We start from the raw sequence: 12,671 nt of genomic DNA, 5'->3' as shown, positions 1-12,671 counted from the left end.
AATCCCAGTATAAGTATGCACATCATATTTAGACTAGTTTCAAGGGTGTTGTGATAGCCTTATCTCAGAAAAAAAAAAATGTAATTTTTTCCATTTTTATGCCTTACCTCTGGTTTTGGGTGTTTGTCATTTTTTCTAATTTTTCATGCCTTACTGCATTTTAATCCCAGTATAAGTATGCACATCATATTTAGACTAGTTGTTAGGGTCTTGTGATAGCCTTATCTCAGAAAAAATAATAATAATTTTTTCCATTTTTATGCCTTACTATAGCCTTACCTCTGATTTTGGGTGTTTGTCATTTTTACTAATTTTTCATGCCTTACTGCATTTTAATCCCAGTATAAGTATGCACATCATATTTAGAATAGTTTTAAGGGTCTTGTGATAGCCTTATCTCAGAAAAAAAAATATATAATTTTTTCCATTTTTATGCCTTACTATAGCCTTACCTCTGGTTTTGGGTGTTTGTCATTTTTTCTAATTTTTCATGCCTTACTGCATTTTAATCCTAGTATAAGTATGCACATCATATTTAGACTAGTTTCAAGGGTCTTGTGATAGCCTTATCTCAGAAAAAAAAATATATAATTTTTTCCATTTTTATGCCTTACTATAGCCTTACCTCTGATTTTGGGTGTTTGTCATTTTTTCTAATTTATCATGCCTTACTGCATTTTAATCCCAGTATAAGTATGCACATCATATTTAGACTAGTTGTTAGGGTCTTGTGACAGCCTTATCTCAGAAAAAAATAATAATATTTTTTTCCATTTTTATGCCTTACCTCTGATTTGGGGTGTTTGTCATTTTTACTAATTTTTCATGCCTTACTGCATTTTAATCCCAGTATAAGTATGCACATCATATTTAGACTAGTTGTTAGGGTCTTGTGATAGCCTTATCTCAGAAAAAATAATAATAATTTTTTCCATTTTTATGCCTTACTATAGCCTTACCTCTGATTTTGGGTGTTTGTCATTTTTTCTAATTTTTCATGCCTTACTGCATTTTAATCCTAGTATAAGTATGCACATCATATTTAGACTAGTTTCAAGGGTCTTGTGATAGCCTTATCTCAGAAAAAAATATATATAATTTTTTCCATTTTCATGCCTTACTATAGCCTTACCTCTGATTTGGGGTGTTTGTCATTTTTTCTCATTTTTTATGCCTTACTGCATTTTAATCCCAGTATAAGTATGCACATCATATTTAGACTAGTTGTTAGGGTCTTGTGATAGCCTTATCTCAGAAAAAAATAATAATAATTTTTTCCATTTTTATGCCTTACCTCTGATTTTGGGTGTTTGTCATTTTTTCTAATTTATCATGCCTTACTGCATTTTAACCCCAGTATAAGTATGCACATCATATTTAGACTAGTTTCAAGGGTCTTGTGATAGCCTTATCTCAGAAAAAAAAATATATAATTTTTTCCATTTTTATGCCTTACTATAGCCTTACCTCTGATTTTGGGTGTTTGTCATTTTTTCTAATTTATCATGCCTTACTGCATTTTAATCCCAGTATAAGTATGCACATCATATTTAGACTAGTTGTTAGGGTCTTGTGACAGCCTTATCTCAGAAAAAAATAATAATATTTTTTTCCATTTTTATGCCTTACCTCTGATTTGGGGTGTTTGTCATTTTTACTAATTTTTCATGCCTTACTGCATTTTAATCCCAGTATAAGTATGCACATCATATTTAGACTAGTTGTTAGGGTCTTGTGATAGCCTTATCTCAGAAAAAATAATAATAATTTTTTCCATTTTTATGCCTTACTATAGCCTTACCTCTGATTTTGGGTGTTTGTCATTTTTACTAATTTTTCATGCCTTACTGCATTTTAATCCCAGTATAAGTATGCACATCATATTTAGAATAGTTTTAAGGGTCTTGTGATAGCCTTATCTCAGAAAAAAAAATATATAATTTTTTCCATTTTTATGCCTTACTATAGCCTTACCTCTGGTTTTGGGTGTTTGTCATTTTTTCTAATTTTTCATGCCTTACTGCATTTTAATCCTAGTATAAGTATGCACATCATATTTAGACTAGTTTCAAGGGTCTTGTGATAGCCTTATCTCAGAAAAAAATATATATAATTTTTTCCATTTTTATGCCTTACTATAGCCTTACCTCTGGTTTTGGGTGTTTGTCATTTTTTCTAATTTTTCATGCCTTACTGCATTTTAATCCTAGTATAAGTATGCACATCATATTTAGACTAGTTTCAAGGGTCTTGTGATAGCCTTATCTCAGAAAAAAATATATATAATTTTTTCCATTTTCATGCCTTACTATAGCCTTACCTCTGATTTGGGGTGTTTGTCATTTTTTCTCATTTTTTATGCCTTACTGCATTTTAATCCCAGTATAAGTATGCACATCATATTTAGACTAGTTGTTAGGGTCTTGTGATAGCCTTATCTCAGAAAAAAATAATAATAATTTTTTCCATTTTTATGCCTTACCTCTGATTTTGGGTGTTTGTCATTTTTTCTAATTTATCATGCCTTACTGCATTTTAACCCCAGTATAAGTATGCACATCATATTTAGACTAGTTTCAAGGGTCTTGTGATAGCCTTATCTCAGAAAAAAAAATATATATTTTTTTCCATTTTTATGCCTTACTATAGCCTTACCTCTGATTTTGGGTGTTTGTCATTTTTTCTAATTTATCATGCCTTACTGCATTTTAATCCCAGTATAAGTATGCACATCATATTTAGACTAGTTGTTAGGGTCTTGTGACAGCCTTATCTCAGAAAAAAATAATAATATTTTTTTCCATTTTTATGCCTTACCTCTGATTTGGGGTGTTTGTCATTTTTACTAATTTTTCATGCCTTACTGCATTTTAATCCCAGTATAAGTATGCACATCATATTTAGACTAGTTTCAAGGGTGTTGTGATAGCCTTATCTCAGAAAAAAAAATATATAATTTTTTCCATTTTTATGCCTTACCTCTGGTTTTGGGTGTTTGTCATTTTTTCTAATTTTTCATGCCTTACTGCATTTTAATCCCAGTATAAGTATGCACATCATATTTAGTCTAGTTGTTAGGGTCTTGTGATAGCCTTATCTCAGAAAAAAAAATTATAATTTTTTCCATTTTTATGCCTTACTATAGCCTTACCTCTGGTTTTGGGTGTTTGTCATTTTTACTAATTTTTCATGCCTTACTACATTTTAATCCCAGTATAAGTATGCACATCATATTTAGAATAGTTGATAGGGTCTTGTGATAGCCTTATCTCAGAAAAATTAAATATCATTTTTTCCATTTTTATGCCTTACTATAGCCTTACCTCTAGTTTTGGAGTGTTTGTCATTTTTACTAATTTATCATGCCTTACTGCATTTTAATCCCAGTATAAGTATGCACATCATATTTAGACTAGTTGTTAGGGTCTTGTGACAGCCTTATCTCAGAAAAAAATAATAATATTTTTTTCCATTTTCATGCCTTACCTCTGATTTGGGGTGTTTGTCATTTTTACTAATTTTTCATGCCTTACTGCATTTTAATCCCAGTATAAGTATGCACATCATATTTAGACTAGTTTCAAGGGTGTTGTGATAGCCTTATCTCAGAAAAAAAAATATATAATTTTTTCCATTTTTATGCCTTACCTCTGGTTTTGGGTGTTTGTCATTTTTTCAAATTTGTCATGCCTGACTACATTAAATGAAACGGGATTTAAACCCTTGCTCTGCTGTGCCAGAGTCACAGCGTGCTTCCCTACACTTAAGCTACTTTTACTGGTGACACTTCTGATAGCATGTGAATTAAACTTGAAAACTGTGTGTGTTCACTCTACCATTGTTTGACTAATGCGGTATTTGACTTTGACTTTTGTGGATATTAGCTAAAAGTTCAACTGTTTCAGTTTTTTTTTCAATTGCTAACAAGCATTGGTCCAAACTGAAGTCACATGTTCAAAACTCTTGTAACGCTGTCTGCAAGACAGAAGTCCATGTGGACTAAACTGTGAATCACTATTTATTGCTTTCACACAAAATGCATTCAGTGACCACAGTCACCAAAATTCCTGAACTCTTTTCTCAGTCACTAGTTCACCACCTGCAAAACACTCAACTTTTACAGCACATTTTTCAAATGCTAAGTCAACACACTTTTTGTCAAAACAGTTAAAAACACAATCGAAACAGAATGACAGGGTAAAAAAACATGGGGAATTACTGCTTCAGCCACATTGCAATCTGTTGAAAATTATATGAAAAAAATATTGACAATAATAATAAATAAAACAATGATGAAATTCCAAACACATCTGAGTGTAGTTGTCATTCGAAACAAACAAGTGGATCTGATGTATTTTTTTGATGCCTCTTATACAGGCTGCAGACAAACTTACAGCATTCAACAGTTGCATCAATTATGAGAATTTTCCAGCAAAAACAATAGGCAATACATGCATCCCACAATTACTGTATCGAACCAGATTTTACAAAATAAAGCAATGTATGGCTTTACATCAGCTGGAAGTTTGAAAAATGTATTGATTACAGTTATAAAAATGCTTCACAAGAGAAGACATAAGACGTGGATTGAATATGTACGGAATTCTGAGATTCTGCATTTTTCTGTATTGAGTAATGTTTATATTTTTGTTAGGTACTGAAGTACTTGTGCAAAAGCACACATTTTCGTGCTGTAAATTGTTTCAATTGTCTTGTTACAATTTATCACAGTATATACAGCATATAGAATAATTTAGAAACATTGAAGTGCAAAGATCTTATTGTATAATAAAATACTGATTTACCTGACAATAATCATTCAAGATATAAATATAATAAGTATTTTATGCAATGCTCCGTGTGACACTGTGTATTTCCACAGTGAGACTATGTGCTAGTGTGTATGAAGTGTTTTGTTGGTGAGAAACACTTTTGGGAATGAGATGAACTGTTTGAGCTGAGATGTCTGATGGAAATGCAGACTGTGTTTAGAGTTTTGAACTTGTGACTTCAGTTTCGACCAATGCTCGTTAGCAATCAAAAAAAACTGTAACACACCGAGTACTGAATCCATGTTTTATTAGTTAGAGGCAGGGGCGGATCTAGGAAATCTTGGTTAGGGGGGCACTGCAGGGGCACAGACTTGGATTATGGTGGCACACTACATTTCAAATAATAAAACAACCACTCAAAATCCCAGTTAATAATACTGTTTACCCTAAATCAGTGGTTCCCAATATTTTTTGTCCCGTGTAGCCTGTTTGCTTTTTGGTCAAATCATGTACACCTGTTATTTTGGAGTAATTTGGTAATTTCAAGACGTTTATTTTCATTTTATTTTTCCCGGACAGCACATTCACGTTCACCCAGAAGTGAAATCTATTCAGCTTTTGACCTCAGAGTGAGGGGGCGCTAGCGCACCATCTATATCTATTTCACTGCACAAGTCCCCTCTGGTGCGTGTCAGAGCCAATAACCGTGGCGAATTAAGAGTCACGTGTGCAGCCAGAGCCAATCGCTCTCTGAAGACCTGGAGTAGCACCAGACCTGCGCGAACGGCCAAAAAGGCAAATTTCTCCACGTATACAGCATTATAAATGCTGATATTTTCACCACATGGATGTACATGCTGAACGCACAAAGAGCCGTTTAGAGAGAGTTGCGACTTATTTGGTGTTGCAAAATGTTTATTTTTGTGGCACACACACACACACACACACACATCTCAAAACACGCCCTCATCACACATAAGGTATTTATAATAAAAAAATATACTACATGAGTAAAATAAAACAAAAAAACTAAATAATATTTATACAAAAAGTACACAAAACGACAACAGAAATGCACAAAAATATACAAAAAGGCTCAAAAAACATACATGATTCCAAAAAACATACATTACAGAAAAATACACCAATCAACAACAAAAATATGAAAATGACTCAAAATACACAAAACTAAATATTTATACAAAAAATACACAAAATGACAACAGAAATGCACAAAACTACACCATAAAAGATACACAAATGTACAAAATCACTCCAGAATCACACCGCAATGGCAACAAAAAAGCAATAATTACACAAAAAATACACAGAAAGATACAAAATTACACATAATGACTCCAAAAAACATACATCACACAGAAAAATACACCAAATGAAATTTTTTTAAAAATGAGTAAAAAAACAAACACATTTATCATGCACATGTCCCATCGAATTAAACCAGGGAAATCACACATGCTATTTTACTTTGCAACCACAAATAAACCCCTTTATAACACTACAGAGTACTGAGTATGTACACATCTTTGTACATCCAACCTTCAAACACATACTCATTTGGCCATGATTGACAACTCTACTGAAGCTCCTCCCACTATTTTAAAAGCGTAAAAATAGTTTATTCTGACAAAAATATACCTCTCGCTAAAGCAAGGAATCTCTGTCTGTCTGTATGTCTGTCTGTCTGTGGTACAAATATTTCTGCGGTTCAGGGACAGACAAAGCTGAGACTTTCAACATGGCTGCCTTTTGGTTCAAAGGTGTGCGACGTCGGATTTGTTTGGACTGCAATAGTACCGTTGATGAATAATTTCATAAAATTGTCCACCGGAGTGAGTCAAGTGCGCGGTAGAGCCAATCGCTTGAGAGCCCACCCCCACTTCCTGGTTTGTTTGTTTGTGCGTGCGTGCGTGTCTTGCGAGCGCGGGTGCGTATGTAGCGGGGCGGGGCAGAGGATCTGTGACGGGAAAGAAACAGGAATGGTGCGTCCTGGTCGGCAGAGCGCCAACACTCCTCTGTGGTTTCACTTTTTGCTCACATTGGTTGAACCGCGTCCCGTGTGTGTAATTCAGAATTAAATTTGCATCAGGAATTAAGTGTTTACAAGGTCAGTTTAAAGAGGATTTCACTTAGGATAGGGTTTTTATATTTTGGAAACTGTTCCAGAATCAGTATATTGATCTGGATCCTCTTCAAAATGTAAAAAAATAATGTCTATATTTGGTTAAAAATTTTGACAAAATCTATGAAGGACTTTTGTAAGTGTTATGACGCGCATGAAGGAGAAGTGTAAGAAAGTTGAAACAATATTTCATATTCAGGCTTCAGTTTCATGAATATTATTAGGTCAATATATAATGATTATATAAAGATTTGTTTAAGACACCAGCCTATGATAGACTGGATTGTTGGGCTCATCCCGTCAACCTGATTCATTTATTGAGAGTGATGGATTTTTTTAAGGTTTAAAGTAATAAACAAACTTCTGAGGGTGCAGGATTCACCTTGAAGTTCCACCTGTCGCTGATCTGCCTGTTCAGGTTGAGATCCATCTCCACCACGAGCAGCCCGTCTCTAGTCCTGGACAGTCCTGGGGTGCGGCTGCCGTCTGGAGCTGCGACGTAACTCGAGCCGTAGAAATGACCAAAGTCATGATGAGCTGCAGAGTGAATCGACCAAACAGTGATCATGTTCAGTTTAAAAAAAAACTTTTTTTTCCATTTTTATGTCTTATGATAGCCATATCTCAGGAAAAAAAACCCCAAATCTAAAATGTTTCCATTTTTATGCATTGCCTTTTGGGTGTTTTTCCACATTTTTGTTATTTTTCATGGGTTGCTAGATTTTCACCCCAGTTTAAGTGTGTTTATCATATTTGCACTAGTTTTTAGGGTCGTATGACAGCCTTATCTCAGAAAATAATTAAAAAATTTCAATTTTCATGTCTTACCTCCAAATTTTGGGTGTTTTTCACATTTTTAATGACTTACTGAATTTTCACCACAGATTAAGTGTACTCCTCATATTTGAACTCGTTTTTAGATGATAGCCTTATCTCAGAAAAATCCCCAATTATTTACATTTTTATGTGTTATCATAGTCTTATCTCAGAATTTTTTTAAATTTTTTAAAATGACAAAATGTCAGGAGACAAACAGTGGGGGACAAAGGTGGATAAAATGTACAGGTGGGAAATACAGTATGTCTGTACCTGATACCATAATTATTATTAATAATAATAACTGCAGAAAAGAAAAGTGCGAATATACCTTTTTGTCCATCTCCTGAGGTGAACTCACTTTTAAAATGCTCCTGCATAAGAAAACAGTTTGATTTCATGACTTTTGAGCGTGGAATTAGAAGCTAATCATTGCGAAGGTGACGTAAACTCACCGTCCCAACACGGTTGATGGCACAGGTGAAACAGTGGTTTGCTATGGCAGCATTCCTGGCTTCTATTGGCCACATGGGCTCACTGTGGAGAACAGGTGGTTACATGCCTGGATCATTCAGTATATAAGTCGTAAATAAAATGTGAGCTGGTTCTAAAGTGTTGTATAAGACGCTAACAAAGGTCTGTTATTACATTGCTACATATTTACATAAACAAACAGACTTTTCGGACCCCAAGCTACTTTTCTCCCCCGACAAAAGCGACAAATTCCTCTGCTCGTGTTGTACCTCAGAGTTCCAACTGTAGCCGACGGGTTGAAGATGATCTCAGCTCCATTCATGCTGTACATAAACCAGTTGAGTGGATGGTGACGCCCGTAGCAGATGTTGACTGCAATCTTTCCAAAGTGCGTCTGAAACACGGTGTGTCCGGTGTCGCCCTCCATGTAATATGTCGACTGAGTGAGAGATAAGAGCGTAGGCAGGGATTCATTCTGCATGTGTGGCCCTCCAAGTAAATGCATAAAAATGTCTTCAAAATGACTCCGAAAAATTAAAGGACAACACAAAGGACACAAAAATATTTTTAAAATGTAACATAAAATAAAATATACAAAATTACAATGAAATATTCAAAGAAACAAAAATGCACACAAGTAACAGAAAATATACAATATGACCACAAAAATCCCTTCAAAAATGCAAAATGAGAATAAAAATACACTAAATTACTCATAACATATACACAACAAAAACAGATTAAAAAAAAATACACAAAATGACAACAAAAATCAATAGAATGACTCATAACACAAATTTGTAGAATGACTCCCAAAACACGCAAAATTAATGATAAAAAAGAACACAAAAAAACAACAAACCATTCGTTCTTTCAAGTCATTTAATGCTCAGATTTTCTAAATGTTGATAATGTGGTCCTCAGATCAGACAATCATTATTTTGTGGCCCCCACTGTGACTAAAGTTGCCCATCTCTGGCTTAAAGCCTGGTTTAACTAAACCTCACTAACCTCATTAAAGTCTCCAATCCTGGGGATGTGGTGCTTGCGACTCTTTCCCAGTACGTTTCCAGAGTTGGAGATCACCACGGCAGTGTTCCACACGGTATTGTGCACATCCTCTCGTTCCAGAATGGGTGAAATGATGACCATGTTGTGCTTTGTGGCCAGCTAATGAGACAAATGTTCAATCATGAAGCTTAAATCAGAATGAACCAATCAGAAGAAGTAAATCCAGGAAAGGGAATCTCACTTCCTGGCAGAAGCGTGTCGTGTGTCCATTCTCGGCAGACTCGGAGAACTCCAGCCACGGTTCCTTCTCACGGGTACAAAAAGCGAAAGGCATGGCTGGAGACACGCAGATGGGAAAGTGTGCTTGGTTTTCAGATGAGGTGTGATGTAAACAGTGTGTAGAAACACTCACTCCACGTCTCCTGGAAGCAGATGATGTTTACACCACACATGGCTGCCACCTCCACCATCTCACCAATCCGGCTGTGCATGGCGTTGACCTGGCAAACAAACAGAAAGTCCAAACTTAGACAGAAACTGGACCCAAAAACACTCGTTTCTGCTGAAAACAAATATATTTGGTATGAAGTCGTGTTTTTGATTGACTAAGATATCAAGAGTTGGACAAGAATCAAATCATTTCAAGTTGGCTATTCTGCGATCAGAATGTAAGTGTGACTGCCATCTATGGGTTGAAATGTAGATGTTACAATATGATTTTACTATTGGCTGAGAATGAAGGTTTGTGACGTTTTGGTGGATTCTTTCATCATGAACCACCACTGTTGGCCCCGCCCATCCTATAAAAATGAGCACCTGTGGTCTCTGCAATCTGCAGTGAGTAGACATATTGAGTATAGGCACTTTTTACACTCTGGAACTGTGCATGCGTGACCTTGGGGGTTATAGGGATAAAAACGTCAACAAACTCCAACCTAACATTTGAACTTATGATGGTTATTTAAGTTCTGTATTTACCTTTATTGTTGTTAGTTTCTTTTTTGGCTTGAGTGTAATTGTTTTAACAACAGTAAAATTACTGTATGAGTTCTAACTTTGAAGAGGTAAATTTACCAGGTACACCGTTCATAAACCAGGTACAGGATTATTTTCTTTGTTAAGCTATTATTTTATTTAAATTTACAAATTTGAAGGAAGTTCACAAGATGGACAGGCTGAGAAGTGAAACAGCACTGATTAGCTGATTCATGATTCATGAGGGGTCAGTTTGTATGTAGCATACATTTTCATTCAAAAATATTTCAAGGATTCAACGCTCCAATGGTAAAAAAAAGAATGTCTGTCAGACTCACTGACTGCTCCGTCAGCTATGGCGAGTTTATACCTCTCGACCTTTGACCTCATGCGCAAGAACTGAATGAAAGCGAGATTTCTGAGACCCACGTCAATATTAACCAGGGGTTTAGTTACTCTTTAGCCGCTCAGTAAAGAGATCTGAGAACCTGGACCTCTATTAGATTTAGGACAAGTTAAACCTTGACCTCCTTCAGGTTTAGGTCAGACATGAATCCAAACCTTCCCCCGTGTGCATGTGGTGAACATGTTGGTGACCTGTGTGGGTCCATACCTGCTCCATAACGGGGGCATCTGTGGGTAAAACGATGTGGTGTTGAACCAGTCCCACTCGGACCTTTCTGGGTGGTCTCAGTTGTTCCTGCGCAGCATCAAACTGGAAACCTTTCAGCTCAAAGTCTCGGTCAGTGGCAGCGTCCACAGCAGAGGACGGCAGCTCCAGCTTTCTACAGGATGGTACATTATTCATTCATCTCATCCTCAGGAAGCTTTTGGAAATTATACAATGTTCTCGAATCCCAATGCTTAGCATTTTAGATGACTATCAACCATTAAATAAACCTAAAAGTGTTGAAGCATGATGAAACCCTGTTGATATGGGAAATAAATACTGGTCTTTGTGGTCTACACCAGGGTTTCTCAAATGGGGGTATGTGTACCCCTAGGGGTACGCAATGGCACTACAGGGGACACTTGAGAGAGAGAGAGGGAGGAAATTTAACAAATAAAGTGTCATTCTTGGTCCGACCCGATGACGGGAAATTAAATCAATAAATGTGGGAACGCCTGGAGTTTAAATGGTGTTGGCTGAAATTCAAAAAAAATAATTAATAAATTTAAAATATACATATATTTTTTTTTTTGATTAAAACAATCTTAATCCGAATTTCTATATTTTCACTGTGAATTATAATTCTAATTCAACAAAAATTGGGATCATGATCCAAATAAGTTTGGAAACCATTGCACTAAATACTGTTTTTCCACTTATTTACAAAATTAGATTTTTTTTTTTTTTTAATGCGTCATCACTCGTTCATTCCATCATTACGCTCCACAGTCGTTTTTAAATAGTTTTATTAGCAAAATGTTGTAGTCGGACAAAGGGGGGACTTGGATTCAGAAATAAGCCTTTTTACACACGAAGTGCGCATGGGCGACAGGCGGGGGTCATAGGTCAAGAGGGATATAAGTGTCGACATGTGCGATGCGCTGAGATTTTCAGCAGACTTTTTGTACGACAAAAAGGTGTTCGTACAAAATATTGAAAAAAATTAATTGTCACTTATGTCGAAAACGTTTTTAAGTTTTCGTATCAATAGACACTTCCACGCTTTTCACAAAGACAGTAATTCATTGACGGTCCCTAAATTCGAAAGACATGCGTGTTGGAGGCGAATATCCGTTCATTATTTACTAAAGTGGCTAAAGCCTGGCTCACTGTTGAAACATCAGGCAAAAGCGGAATTTTCAGCTCGTGTGCAGCATTAGCTTTAGCAGCTAACTCAACTTTCTGCCTTGGAGACTGATGACACGTTTGTATTTTCAGGAATCAATACTCCAACGGCTAAAATAATCTAAAATCTCTGTCAGAGTCACTTCTACACCGTCAGCCATGGCAAGATTATCCCTCTTGACCTTTGACCTAATGCGGAAGTACGGAACCAGAGCGAGAGTGTGAAAAGCATAGACATTATGATGTTCTATGGTGAAAAAAAGGTTTATTAGAGAAAAAGAGCCACTGGAGCCAAAACAGTTTGAGAACTTTGACACATGAGTATAGTGACATTTCTTCACTGTAAATGAACCATCAGGCTGAGTGAGAGCAAAGTTCAGCTCACAAAATAATAATTGACCACAGACCTGGAGAAAGGACAGAGCAGCAAACGGATAAAAACAGGATAAACTAGTATTCAGAGGTCATGAACTCACTTGGTCTCCTTCCCGTATAAGATGCGTTTAACCTCCTTCAGCTCCTCCTCAGGCAGATGACTCTCCAAACATTTATCCAGTGATTCAAACTCAGTGGTGGACATGTTTCCTTTCCAGTCTGTGGCTCCTCAGCAGCTCAGTTCAGAGTCTCCTGCTCACTTTTTATCTGTTCCATGCTTTCATAACCTGCATCAGCAGAGATAGGCTCC

The 12,671-nt window shown here is 36.0% G+C and overlaps 1 protein-coding gene across 1 annotated transcript in view; it reads right to left on the bottom strand.

The window, feature by feature from the left end:
* The window catches only part of upb1 (ureidopropionase, beta), a 21,721-nt gene extending 9,050 nt beyond the window's left edge, over positions 1 to 12,671 (bottom strand). The window contains exons 1-9 of the mRNA XM_028458181.1: positions 12,463 to 12,671; positions 10,805 to 10,976; positions 9,629 to 9,716; positions 9,458 to 9,552; positions 9,217 to 9,375; positions 8,475 to 8,644; positions 8,187 to 8,268; positions 8,063 to 8,105; positions 7,298 to 7,452 (exon numbers count right to left, since the gene is read on the bottom strand). Coding sequence (XP_028313982.1) covers positions 7,298 to 7,452; positions 8,063 to 8,105; positions 8,187 to 8,268; positions 8,475 to 8,644; positions 9,217 to 9,375; positions 9,458 to 9,552; positions 9,629 to 9,716; positions 10,805 to 10,976; positions 12,463 to 12,566 — 1,068 coding nt within the window. The 5' untranslated portion in view covers positions 12,567 to 12,671. The remainder of the gene's footprint in view (positions 1 to 7,297; positions 7,453 to 8,062; positions 8,106 to 8,186; positions 8,269 to 8,474; positions 8,645 to 9,216; positions 9,376 to 9,457; positions 9,553 to 9,628; positions 9,717 to 10,804; positions 10,977 to 12,462) is intronic.

This window comes from Gouania willdenowi, chromosome 9, assembly GCF_900634775.1.
Source record: "Gouania willdenowi chromosome 9, fGouWil2.1, whole genome shotgun sequence".
NCBI classification, from domain to species: domain Eukaryota; kingdom Metazoa; phylum Chordata; class Actinopteri; order Blenniiformes; family Gobiesocidae; genus Gouania; species Gouania willdenowi.
The sequence above is the reverse complement of the archived record's forward strand: the minus strand, read 5'-3'. Positions and strand labels throughout refer to the sequence as shown.